Source organism: Saccostrea cucullata, unplaced genomic scaffold (assembly GCF_032062105.1).
Source record: "Saccostrea cucullata isolate Sc308-1 unplaced genomic scaffold, CSIRO_AGI_Scuc_v1 ctg8, whole genome shotgun sequence".
Classification (NCBI taxonomy): domain Eukaryota; kingdom Metazoa; phylum Mollusca; class Bivalvia; order Ostreida; family Ostreidae; genus Saccostrea; species Saccostrea cuccullata.
Window position 1 is genome coordinate 1,283,374 of NW_026940997.1, and position 13,323 is coordinate 1,296,696.

General features: G+C 35.4%; 1 protein-coding gene across 1 annotated transcript; it reads left to right on the top strand.

The window, feature by feature from the left end:
- Window positions 1-2,315: 2,315 nt before the first annotated feature.
- LOC134256869 (adhesion G protein-coupled receptor L2-like) lies at window positions 2,316-11,301 on the top strand. The gene is made up of 3 exons (XM_062739543.1): window positions 2,316-2,391; window positions 7,709-8,002; window positions 10,809-11,301. Exons 1-3 carry the CDS (start codon window positions 2,331-2,333, stop codon window positions 11,198-11,200), a joined length of 747 nt encoding a protein of 248 aa, XP_062595527.1. The 5' UTR covers window positions 2,316-2,330; the 3' UTR covers window positions 11,201-11,301.
- The last annotated feature ends 2,022 nt before the right edge of the window (window positions 11,302-13,323 follow it).

Consider the following 13,323-nt stretch of genomic DNA (forward strand, 5'->3'; position numbering starts at 1 on the left):
ATAATCCTAAAATTTTGCAGTAAAATAATTTTTCGGATTTTTATTGCTTATGGTTCGAATCCAAAGAAAACCATCTAATATTTTTATAAAAGAAACATTTATTTACGAGTTTTTTTTCTCTCAGAAAAGTAATTTTTCTCATAATTTCATAAATTTGCTTAATGAGAAGTCAATTTAAATATTCAATTCACATATTGAATATGATTTACTAATATCTGACGCTATAGGCATTCTTTCCGCCTTGTCCCCCTCATCTTCTTTTCAAAAATATTTTATAACCTTCGCTCCCATTAGGACCACTCCCTTCTGGCTGCTCGTGCAACACATGCACGATTTAAACAAATTAGAATTTACAACCTCCAAGAATGTGAAAGCTTTCACATATTAAGATTCTTTTTTTCTGGCCTATTTATTCTTGAGAACAAGAGGCCCATGGACCTTATAGGTCAACTGAGTATCATGCAACAACTTTCCAACAATTGAATTTGATTCATGTTTTAATCCAGAGGCCATGAAATTCACAATTTTGAAAGAGGCACCATTGCTTATCATAATTATGCACTCAGCGTGCTTACTTTGGTTAGTAATACCCAGAGGTACATGTAGATCACAGTAACAAAGAGAAAATCTATTTCCACTTATCATTATCAGTTGTCACAGGAACCACTGACCCTGGGGCCACATCTTTCAAAATTTTGGAAATTTTATAAATGTTATTTCATCATGTTGATTAATACCAAAGTGCAGATTTCAAAGCATTAAATCATTTTCAGACCCCCCCCCCCAAGTACCTCTGTCGTAGGGGCCAGAAATTTAAGCATTTTTGGAAGAAGCAGCGTTCTTCGTCATAAATATATACTAAGATCATTGCCAAAATACCCAGGATCAAAGGAAAAGATTTTCAAAGAATTCGTGCATTTTCACTACATAAACATTAGAGCCCCACTCTAACACAAGAAGCCCTGACCAAGGGGCCCTGAAATTCACAAATCCCAAAGAGGCATCCTTCCTCCTCATAACTATTTACATAGTTCATTGTTTTAATACCCAGGTGCAGAAAAGAAGATTTTTAAAGAGTTTATGCATTTTCACTAATATAATCAATAGAGCCCCACCCTAACACAAGAACACCCAACCCAGGGGTCATGAAATTCACAATATTTGGAAGAGGCAGCCTTATTCAACATATCTATGTACTTGGTTAGTTTTAATAATACTCAGGAGCAAAGAAGAAGATTTTCAAAGAAATAATTCATTTTCACTATATAATCTATATAGCCCCGCCCTGCCACTAGAACCCCTGACCCTAGGGCCATTAGATTCACAATTTTAGAAGAGGCAGCCTTATTCAACATAATTATGCACTTGGTTAGTTTATTTAAGCCTAGGAGCAGAAAAGAAGAATATCAAAGAAATAATGCATTTCACTATATGGCCCCGCTCTAGCACTAGAACACCTGGCCCTGGGGACATAAAATTCACAATTTTAGAAGAGGCAGTGATTTTCAACTCAACTATGCACTTGGTCAGTTTATTTAATGCCCAGGAGCAGAAAAGAAGAATTTCAAAGAAATAATATATTTTCACGATATAACCTATTTAGCCCCGCCCTAGTACCAGAACATCTGACCCTGGGGCCATGAATTTCACAATTTTGGTAGAGGACTCAATGCTGATTACAATCATACCAACAGTTTGACTGCTTGATGTCCAGGAGTAAAGAAAATTTTTAAAGATTGCACTAATTTTAGTGGTTTTTGCCCCATCCGCCAGGCCCCAGGGGGACAGGGACCATGAAATTCATAATTTTTGTTCCCCTTTACCCATAGATGCTCTATGCCAAATTTGGTTGAAATTGGTTCAGTGGTTTCATAGAAGAAGCTGAAAATGTTCAAATGTTAACGTACGACGGACGACGACGGACCAAAACGAATAGCAATAGGTCACCTGAGATTACTCAGGTGACCTAAAAATATATATAGTTTACGTAACATGCCATTTTTCTACAAGTGTAATTTAATAAACAATGTGTCCGCTGCTTAATCAATCTTCTAGTGCAGCGTTGGGATACTTTCAGATTTAAAAAGATAAAATGAACATTGAGACAATCGACAGACTCACAATATGTACTTATTTCAAAATGAAGGTATTGATTTTAAAAAGAATTCATTGAAATTATTTACAAAATCGTTTTGTTCATACCGAGAAGAGTCTATCGAAATAGCTTAAAATTTAAAGCTATCTATTGCTTCACGGACATGCGACTTGCGAGATGAAATGAATCAGATTCAGCTACACTGAAGATTATCATTCATGATCATACAAGTGATATGTATGAATTGGATACAGGGATTTTAATTTTCATTACGTTTTTAGCTTTTTGTTCAGGAGGTCAGTATATTTACAGTTTTAATTGTCATTCAAAAAGCGTTGTAACTTTCGTCCTAATTATTTTATGCAAGGTAATAAATTAGATTTTTTGGCAAGTATTCCATGAAACTTTCAGGTGTTTCAGTTTTTTCCAAGTTTTATGGTTATTGAAGCGATTTAAAAAAAAAACTTGTCATGTTAATTTTCATGTAAAACTTCAATTTCCACATCCTTCCCCCGTTGACCATAAGTTTGGACAATTTATAAACTACGTCGATACGATATATCCTGGTGACCTTGAGATAAAAGATACCACAGAGTCTGACACATCTGTTTCATACTTGGATATTTTACTTCAACTTCAAAAAGACGTTAATGGTAATCTAACAACCAGCTATATGATAAACGTGGGGACTTTAACTTTTCTATCGTTAATTTCCCTTCCTTATGTAGCAGTATATCTCCATCACCTTCATACGGAGTTTATATATCTCAATGACCTTTCAGCAAATACGATTTACCATGGAGTCAAATGCTGACTGACGTTTTTCATACTAATTGTTAGTCAATTATTTATGCACTGAATTGACGACAGATTTTTCCGTTATTTGCCGATCATTACAAGGAGCACACGGCGGGTGTGACCGGTCAGCAGGGGATGCTCACTCCTCCATGGCACCTGATCCCACCTCTGATGTTTCGGAGGTCCGTGTTGGCTCTGCTCTTGTTTTGTATTGTTTTATGGACTTTCATTGACATTGAATACTGTTCGTTATTCACATTATTTCACACCTTAGGAAGATTTCAACATATTAAACTACTAAGAAGTTCCATAATTTTTAGTGCAAAGATTTTAGGAAAGGAATTTTTTAGAAGTAAGAAGATCTAATCCTTTGGAGGGGATAAGGTGGGCGAAGTGCCTATAGATCGACAGTTAAGAAATGAAAAATTAAATCTCATTTATAGCCAAATTTTATTTGATATTTCATCTAATACTAAAGTATACTCTAGTACCTAATGTTATTAGATATCTCTACAATTTACAAAAATCCCACAAAAACTGAAAATATATGCCTAAGGAAAAGCATACACACAGAAAAAAGAACAAAAACGATCATTTTCTCATACTTTAACAATTGTTTTAATATGAGTGAGTCTTCGCTAATTTTTTGAAAGATAATCCTAAAATTTTGCACTGAAATATACATTTTTGGTTTACAAAAGCATGCAGCGATGAACCACTATACCTTAAAAGTACATTTTTATGGCAAAACATTCACATATTTCCGAGAAATACTTCAAGTCCATTAAGTCAAGGGTCATATCACAAACTTGATTTAAATACCAACAATAATCATAATCCATGTAGCATAGTGGTTTGCGCGTTAGTCTCAAAGCATTATAATTCTTCAGATTTTTATTGCTTAGGGTATGAATCCCACGAAAACCATCTAATATTTTTATAAAAGAAACATTTATTTACGAGTTGTTTTTTTTTCAAAAAAGCAATTTTTCTCATAATTTCATAAATTTGCTTAATGAGAAGTAAATTTAAATATTCAATTCACATATTGAATATGATTTATTAAAATCTGACGCTATAGGCATTCTGCCTGCCTTGTTCCCGCATCTTCTTTTCAAAAATATTTTATGATAACCTCCGCTCCCATTAGGACCACTCCCTTCCGGCCGCTCGTGCAACATATGCACGACTTGAACAAATTAGAATTTACAACCTCCAAGAATGTGAAAGCTTTCACATATTAAGATTGTTTTTTTTCTGGCCTATTCATTCTTAAGAAAAAAGAGGTTATTGACTTCATTCTTGTTTTGGTTTCCTTCGAACGGGACTTTGTCCTTCATTGGTAGAGTTTAAAATTCCATTCAGCTAAGAATGTTTACATCAATTTTAATTTGGTTGAAATTCGTCTTGTGAAATGTTTACGGACATACAGACTTTCAGACGGACGGAATTCGGGTGATCAGAAAAGCTTACTTGCGCTATAGCAACGTAGATGAGATACAAAGTTTTCTATCCATCAAATGAAACGTTATTCTTTTTCTAAGGTACTTCATTTTTTTCTCGTTAAAATCAGTTAACATTGGTTTTGTTTGTTTAACCCCCTTAAATAGTTTTTCACTATTAATGTGCCATCATTTGCCGGTAAACAGTGACATTTATTGGCAAACTTGATCTATAACTTGTCAAGATACTCAAACATACAAAAAAATCAGCTCAATATGTGCAAGCGTTCAGAAAAAGTGCGAAAAACCAGCGGTACAGATGGGCGAACAGCTAGACAGACGGACGACAGTCTCAGTCTCAGAGGAATCCTATAGTCCCGTCCGGCTTCACCGGTAGAGCACTAATAGGAAAATTCTTATATATAAAAACCATGTACTAGTATGCTTCTGTATTCAATAATCAAGGAGTTCAAAAAAGAATATTAGATAGATTACATGATCAGTACGTACTGATCCCTGCTGACAAACATAGGTAATCAAAGATTACGAAGCTCACCTCGACGAATGTTATCAGTGTAAGTAATGCAAATCTCGCATCATATTTTCTTAAAATCTAGTATTTATCCCAACAACAATATTCTTGCAAGTTGTGTTTAACCTCTTACAGGGCATATACACATTTCTACTCATGTAGCGTGAAAAACATGTACGAGGGTTGTCCCGTAAAATGGTGGACAATTTGTCCAGTTTGAAAAATAATCATCACTGCGTTCTGAAATTTTCAGTACTTTTTAGTACATATATTTTGAATATACAGAGCAAATTTCAAATAGATATGTGCATAAATAAACAAATTATTAGATGTTATGTTATGTATTGTATCATCCTACGGCGCACGGATGATAACGTCAAAGTGTCTAAAACAGCGTCACGTTTCATCTTTGCTAAAATAAAGTTGGATAAGTCCCACTTAAATTTAAAAATTCCATTGATTCACATACGTGAGTGTCTATAACCAGATAAGGAACCCATCTGGCACACATATGCAGTCTTTGGAAAATTCATTAGCAAGTTTTGGACAGTATTCTCACCAGCACTCAAATAACAGAGAATCTCATATCAACGGTCGACAATGACAGCGTCTTTTGCTATTACAATAGCAGTTTTTCCATACATTTTGTGCTACCTGAGGACTCAATCAAAAAGGATTCGTCAATAAAACTTTCATTTCATGTATATACTAAAGATCTGGTGATTTTTGTCATATTTTCTTTCTTCTGTATTCATTTAAAGTCTCTTTAGGTGTCATTACAACATCCAAATCTAACAGAACTGCTCTCCGGTGCGCTAACGTCATCAAAAATCGCGATTTTTTGTGTATTGTGTTTACCACTTTCCTATTTCGAATGCTCGTGAAACTGCCAAAAATTAACCAAATACCTTGAAATTTTTACAAAGACGACAAAATTGATCAAGGAATCAAATTATGATATTTTTCCTCCCAATTTTATGTTAGTATTGAAATTTTTTATTTCGAAATAATTCTTATGTATTCTCTAATATAACCTTGTTATTTTTACCATGCGCCGTAGGACCGTACTCTGTGCACATTAAAGCATAATAAAATCTTTATTTTTGTCTATATATCATCAAAAACATAATGTTGCACTTAAATATGATGAATAAACATTTACTGAAAATTTCAGCTTAGTGCGCCTATTACTTTTAGAGAAAAACGCTTTGTCCACGATTTTACGGGACAACCCTCGTATAGTGTGAACAAATATTCATCAATTTGTTAATACTGCAGATATCAAGGTTCAAGTTCATTGGGATTAATCTGTTCCCAAAACTTTACCCTGGTCTCTTGTATGGAAAATATACATGTAGGTCAGATCCAGCATCCGAAGCAAGTCTGGTAGTGTCCATCCCTAGATGCATCATCCATGCATGTTTGGTTCGGGTAGGTATTATAATTCCTTGGGAAAATATAGGTCAGATTCAGCATCCGAAGCAAGTCTGGTAGTGTCTATCACTAGATGCATCATCCATGCAAGTTTGGCTCAGGTAGGGCTTATAGTTACTTGGGAATGAAAATATAGGTCAGATCCAGCATCTGAAGCAAGCCTGGTAGTGTCCATCCCTAGATGCATCATCTATGCAAGTTTGGTTCAGGTAGGGCTTATAGATACTTGGGAATGAAAATGTAGGTCAGATCCAGCATCCGAAGCAAGTCTGGTAGTGTCCATCCCTAGATGCATCATCTATGCAAGTTTGGTTCAGGTAGGTCTTGTAGTTACTTGGGAATGAAAATGTAGGTCAGACCCAGCATGCGAAGCAAGTCTTGTAGTGTTCATCCCTAGATGCATCATCCCTGCAAATTTGGTTCAGGTAGGTCTTGTAGTTACTTGGGAATGAAAATATAGGTCAGATCCAGCATCCGAAGCAAGTCTGGTAGTGCCCATCCCTAGATTCCCTAGATGCATCATCCATGCAAGTTTGGTTTGGGTAGGTCTTATAGTTCCTTGGGAATGAAAATGTAGGTCAGATCCAGCATCCTAAGCAAGTCTGGTAGTGTCCATCCCTAGATGCATCATCTCTACAAGTTTGGTCTGGGTAGGGCTTAGATTTCCTTGGGAATGGACCTACTCCAAAAACTTTAACCTGGTCACTCATCTGGAAAATGTAGGTCAGATCCAGCATCCGAAGCAAGTCTGGTAGTGTCCATCCATAGATGCATCATCCATGCAAGTTTGGTCAGGGTAGGGCTTATAGTTACTTGGGAATGGACCTGCTCCAAAAACTTTAACCTGGTCACTCATCTTGGGAATGGACCTGCTCCAAAAACTTTAACCTGGTCAATCATCTGGAAAATGTAAGTCAGATCCAGCATCTGAAGCAAGTCTGGTAGTGTCCATCCATAGATGCATCATCCATGCAAGTTTGGTTCAGGTAGGGCCTATAGTTACTGAGGAATGGACTTGCCATTAAAACTTTAACCTGGGACGCCGACGCTAACGCCGAAACCGACGCCAACGCCGGGGTATAGCATAAGCTCATCTCGACTTCGTCGAGGTGAGCTAAAAAGTAACAACATTGTCTTTGTTTGTAAGGCTCTTATATAAATTGTATTTTAGAAGAACTTGGATTTAATTCTACGAGTGGTAATCAAACCCATAGTTCCCTTTCTAAGGAGTACAAGTGGTAATCTAACCCATTTTTCAAAATCATGTCAGCTTTTAATATCCTAAAAACAAAAATATCGGTTGAAAAAAGGTTCAAAACTTTCATCTACGGGTAAAATTTCTATAAAAAAAAAAGGGGGGAGATTTGTCTCGTAATGAAATGATGAAAGGTTTTTCTTACTTTTTAGAGACAACTTACGAATGCGAAGGAAAGGAAATGAATCTACAGTGTGGTGACATGAACAATCTGACTATTATATCATCTCTGTATGGTCGAACTAATAATACCATCTGTAGCCATGCAACTGTTAAAGAAACAACAACGCCCTGTTATGAAAATGTTACATCTAAAGTTCAATCACTTTGTAAGACCGACTCGACATACAAGTATGTCAGCAAATGTACAATACTTGTTAAGAACACACACTTTTCAGACCCCTGTCCAGGAATTTTCAAACACTTAACAGTGGAGTTTGAGTGCGGTAAGTAATACATGTAGTAAGAAAACAAGGAGGTTTAATTAATATTAGGCTTCTTCCATACTTACAAAGGTTAAACAGCACAGCACACAATCATAAGGATACTAATTTATAATATTAAAAATATTATATTATAAAATATTAACAATCATAATATTTCTGCAGAAAATTTTGCGTCAAAAATTATTCAACAATTAAGTTTTTTTAATGTCAATTTCTTTGGGGTCGAGCGCAAGGAAAAGATACCCTGAGGGTAATGTTTCTTGAACAACACAACTACTGCAAAATCGTGAAATTTTAAAATTATTATTGTTGAGTAACTGTTAAATTAAGTGTTTACCAAAAATGTATTTTTACGCAATATTTTAGGATAAACTTTAAAAAAAAATGAAACGGAGTTTAAAACTAAGGATCAGTAGCTCGCTGGTCTGAAAATTTAAATTGCCCTGGACGACCAGAGAGCTAGAGTGCCATCCATAGAGAAGAGTGTAAAAAAAATGCGCTGCTTTCTCAATCTATTTTTTCCGTTTATTAAATATGCTGCCACCTCAAAATTTTACTACCTGTGTGTTCCTAGCATACTCCTGCATACGGAGTTTACATACATTGTATCTCAGTTGATTCGATACGCAAGAGCATGCTCTACGTATGAACAATTTCTAAAACGAGATAAATTATTGGCAAGCAAGTTGATGAAACAAGAATATCAGCAGTCTCATTTAAAGTCATCATTTCGTAAGTTTTATGGTCAATACAATAACAATGACAATTTATCATTGAGTCAAATGCTGACGGACGTTTTTCATATACTAATTGTTAGTCTATTATTTATACACGGAATTGACGACGGATTTTCCCGTTATTTGCCGATCATGACAAGGAGCACGTGGCGGGTGTGACCGGTCAGCAGGGGATTCTCACTCCTCCATGGCACCTGATCCCACCTCTGATGTTTCGGAGGTCCATGTTTGCTCTGCTCCTATTTTGTATTGTTTTACGGACTTTGATATTTGATACTGTTCGTTATCTCCATATCCTTCTTTCTACTTCCTTGTTGCAACACAAGTGTTTTTGTCTTCAATGTTCTCCAGTCTTGGATTCCGAATTGCCGCCTTTCGTTGGAAGTTTGTCCTTTGGATAAAATTCTTAAAATGTGTATGTATTATTTAAATGTTCATAAAATTTTAGAATATCTACAAGAAACGGATTATTATAGTTTGGACTTTATAATGATGAGAGCCATTGGCTATAAATGACATGAGAAGTAATGGTATTTTTGCTATCTAACAAAAAAAGCCAAAAATATGCTTTTTCTTGATATTTTTTTCTTTTGGGAAGCATAGAGCGCAGTGTAGAACATGCAAAAAATTTCTGTCAGTTATTAGTATTGGATAGATACATCTTTGGTAAAAATATAAAGTTTGTTCTAGGCTGCGCTCTAAATTTCCTGGAAGAAAAACTGCTTGAAAATAAGCAGTTTATACAAAATATGCTAAAATGGCGGGAAAATGTAAACTTTATGATATCATATTTCTAAAATAACGGTATTTTGATCAAATTGAAAATGACCAATAAAGGTCGCATGTATAGCTGTACAAATTGAAGCTATATATAAAGTAAAATCAAGATATTCATTTTCAGAGGCCATTTAAGACAATTATCATATATTGCTCTTTGAATAAAATTATGAAAACAATTTTAATGAGTAATACATGTACATATATCAATTTATTATGCACCTCTTCGAAGAAGGAAGGGCATATTGCTTTGCTGCTGTCTGTCGGTCCACAATCAGTTTCCGTTCATTTTCTTCGCTGAGGTTGCACATATTGAAATGAAATTTGGTATACAGATATATCATAAGAATACCTATGTCAATTTTTGTCTTGGGTACGATCAGACGCTTTTGGACAGAGGTATGCGCTTTTGACTTAGAACAATTCCAAAAATTTGCAGTTTCCGTTCATTTTCATCGCAGAGTTTGCACATATCGAAATGAAATTTGGTATACATTTATTATAAGAATATATAGGTCAAGTTTTGCCTTGGGTTTGCACGGACCATTTTTGACAGAGTTAAACCCCTTTGACTTAAAAAATTCCAATTATTTGGGGGATGGGGGCATAAGTGTTTTACAAACATCTCTTGTTTTATTAACAGTTTATACAATATTTTAACAGTTTACATATTTTTAAAAAGGTTTAAGTCAGTCGGACGGGACGTTAAATGGTGCCCTGTGTCAAGGATGACAACCCCTTTGGCACGTAAAAGATCGTTTCTCTGGAGGTCGTAAAAGAGTAGCCTCACTGGTGGCCGCAAGAGAATCCAAAAATTTTCAAAACCAATTATTTAAAAAAAAAAAGTCCGCTAAAACAAAGCTGAAAAATTGCCGATCCAGCTTAAAATAATATACAATCAAAAATGGAAAGTTGACTATCCTGGCTTATTTTCTCTGGAATACACCAAATGAAACTTGAAACATTTAACTTTAAATTAATATCATTTGAAAAAATGGTAGGATGTACATGTAACAATAATTAATGATTTTGCCTTTGACATAACACAAGCAAAAATATATGTAAAATATACATCGTTGTATACATGTACGTTGATTTTATCCATTTCCATGATGAATAAAGTGCCCTATGAAATTGTTGGAAAAACTGATCAAAAACTCCAGTCTCTAATGATATTCAAATATCCTTTATGCCCAGGTTACTGCTTGACCTATGGCCAAGTGATATTTAAATACATTAAACAAGTACGAGTAATCAGCAATGTTTATTTATATATACCTTATGAATTTTAGATCATGAAATGTCAACACAGATGGACTGGACTCCACCTCAACAAACTTCAACTAAGTATTTGACAGACGCTAATAGCTCTTCGACAACAGAGTATACTGTTACAAACATCCAAAACTCAAGCAATTCGTGCTGCAAGTGTCACTCAAGTTCCTCTCCAAACAAAACCTGGAAACCTTTCAGCATCAATACACTAAAATTGAACAAAAGTCAACTCTCCAGATCAATTCGTACAAAGATCTCCGTATATGAGGACAGCCCAACAGCAAAAGGACTCGGAGTCTTAGCTTTGTCCTTTATGATTCTTGCTTTATCGTTAATAGTTATTCCTGACGCTTTCAGTCTCCTCCGATTTATTCAACTTAAATGCAAGAAGAGGGAAAAAGAATTTTAATTCTAATAAGAAAGAAGAATGTTTTCTTCGATCAAACATTTTAGACATTGTAGTAACCGAAAAGCGTGAGTAAATGCAAAATTGGATAGAAAAATATTATGATTGCATTCTGTTTAATCCTTATGTGTAATACCTTTGTTAAAAAGCTGTCATTTAAAATTAAAAGATTGTCATTTATCCGACCTTTTTATACTTTATGTCCACGACATTTGATGAATACTTCTCGACATGTTCTTCTTCCTATAGTTGAATCCACACTTTTCAAAAGTTATGTCCCTTAGCCGCCATCTTTGGGGGAAACCCATAGAATCCTCACAGTAGCCTTTAAAGTTTTCTGGTTTGTAACTTTGTCATCTGACTGGAAAAATTTGTAAAATAATGATTGCCGATATACCCATATATCGAAAGATAAAAAAAAATAAACAGATTGGATTTATCGGAGCACGCCCAAATGGTTTAGTAGGATAAAGAGGAGAAATGTCATTTCTTTCCCTTTTGATCTTTTGCTTGACCCCGCAAAGAAGTGTGGATAGAACTATACAGTGCAAGGTGTTGTAGGAATCGCTGCACTATACACTGTACAATTTTAAATAGGACACAGGCGCAGTGGAGCGGGTTTTTTTTTGTTTTTAGGTCACCTGAGTTAACTCAGGTGACCTATTGCTATCTGTTTTCGTCCGTCGTCGTGCGGGTGTGCGTCGTCCGTCGTGTGTTAACATTTGAACATTTTCAGCTTCTTCTCTGAAACCACTGAACCAATTTCAACCAAATTTGGCATATAGTATCTATGGGTAAAGGGGAACAAAAATTGTGAATTTCATAATCCCTGCCCCCCTGGGCCTGAGGGGTGGGGCCAAAATCACTAAAATTAGTGCAATCTTTAAAAATCTTCTTCTTTACTCCTGGACTTCAAGCAGTCAAACTGTTTGCATGATTGTAATCAGCATTGAGTCCTATACTAAAATTGTGAAATTCATGGCCCTGGGGTCAGGGGTTCTAGTGCTAGGGTGGGGCTAAATAGATTATATAGTGAAAATGCGTTATTCCTTCGAAAATCTTCTTCTCTGCTTCTAAGCATTAAATAAACTAAATATGTACATAGTTATTTCAAATAAGGCTGCCTCTTTCAAAATTTTGAAATTCATGGCCTTGAGGTCAGGGGTTTTTAGGTGCTAGGGCGGGGCTATATAGATTATATAGTGAAAATGCATAAATTCTTTGAAATTTTTCTTTTCTGTTTATGGGCATTAAATAATCTAACCAAGTGCATAATTATGTTGAATAAGGCTGTCTTTTCTAAAATTGTGAATCTAATGGCCCCAGGGTCATGGGTTCTAGTGCTAGGGTGGGTTTATATAGATTATATAGTGAAAATGCATAAATTCTTTGAAATTTTTCTTCTCTGTTCATCGTCATTAAATAAACTAACCAAGTGCATAGCTATATTGAATTAGGCTGCCTCTTTCAAAATTGTGAATTTCATGGCCCCAGGGTCAGGGGTTCTAGTGCTAGGCGGGGCTATATAGATGAAGTAAAAAATGAATTATTTCTTTAAAAATCTTCTTCTCTGCTCCTGAGTATTCAATAAACTAACCAAGTACATAGTTTTGTTAAATAAGGCTGGCTCTTCCAAAATTGTGAATTTCCCCGCCCCTGGGTTTTGGGTTCTGGTGTTAGGGTGGGGCTCTATTGATTATATAGTGAAAATGCATAAATTCTTTAAAAATCTTCTTTTCTGCACCTGGGTATTAAACCAATGAACTATGTACATAGTTATGACTGAGGAGGAAGGATGCCTCATTGAGATTTGTGAATTTCAGGGTCCCTGGGTCAGGGCTTCTTGTTTTAGGGTGGGGCTCGAATATTTATATATTGAAAATGCATTAATCCTTTCAAAATCTTTTACTTCGTTCCTGGGTATTATGCCAATGATCTTAGTATATATTTATGACGAAGTATTCAATAAACTAACCAAGTACATAGTTTTGTTAAATAAGGCTGGCTCTTCCAAAATTGTGAATTTCCCCGCCCCTGGGTTTGGGGTTCTGGTGTTAGGGTGGGGCTCTATTGATTATATAGTGAAAATGCATAAATTCTTTAAAAATCTTCTTTCCTGCACCTGG

Excerpts from the sequence above, each read along its gene's own strand:
- LOC134256869 (XM_062739543.1), top strand. The coding sequence starts at position 2,331 with ATGTATGAATTGGATACAGGGATTTTAATTTTCATTACGTTTTTAGCT. Across the intron at positions 2,392-7,708 it reads TTTAGCTTTTTGTTCAGGAG|AGACAACTTACGAATGCGAA; the intron begins GTCAGTATATTT and ends CTTACTTTTTAG. Across the intron at positions 8,003-10,808 it reads AACAGTGGAGTTTGAGTGCG|ATCATGAAATGTCAACACAG; the intron begins GTAAGTAATACA and ends TATGAATTTTAG.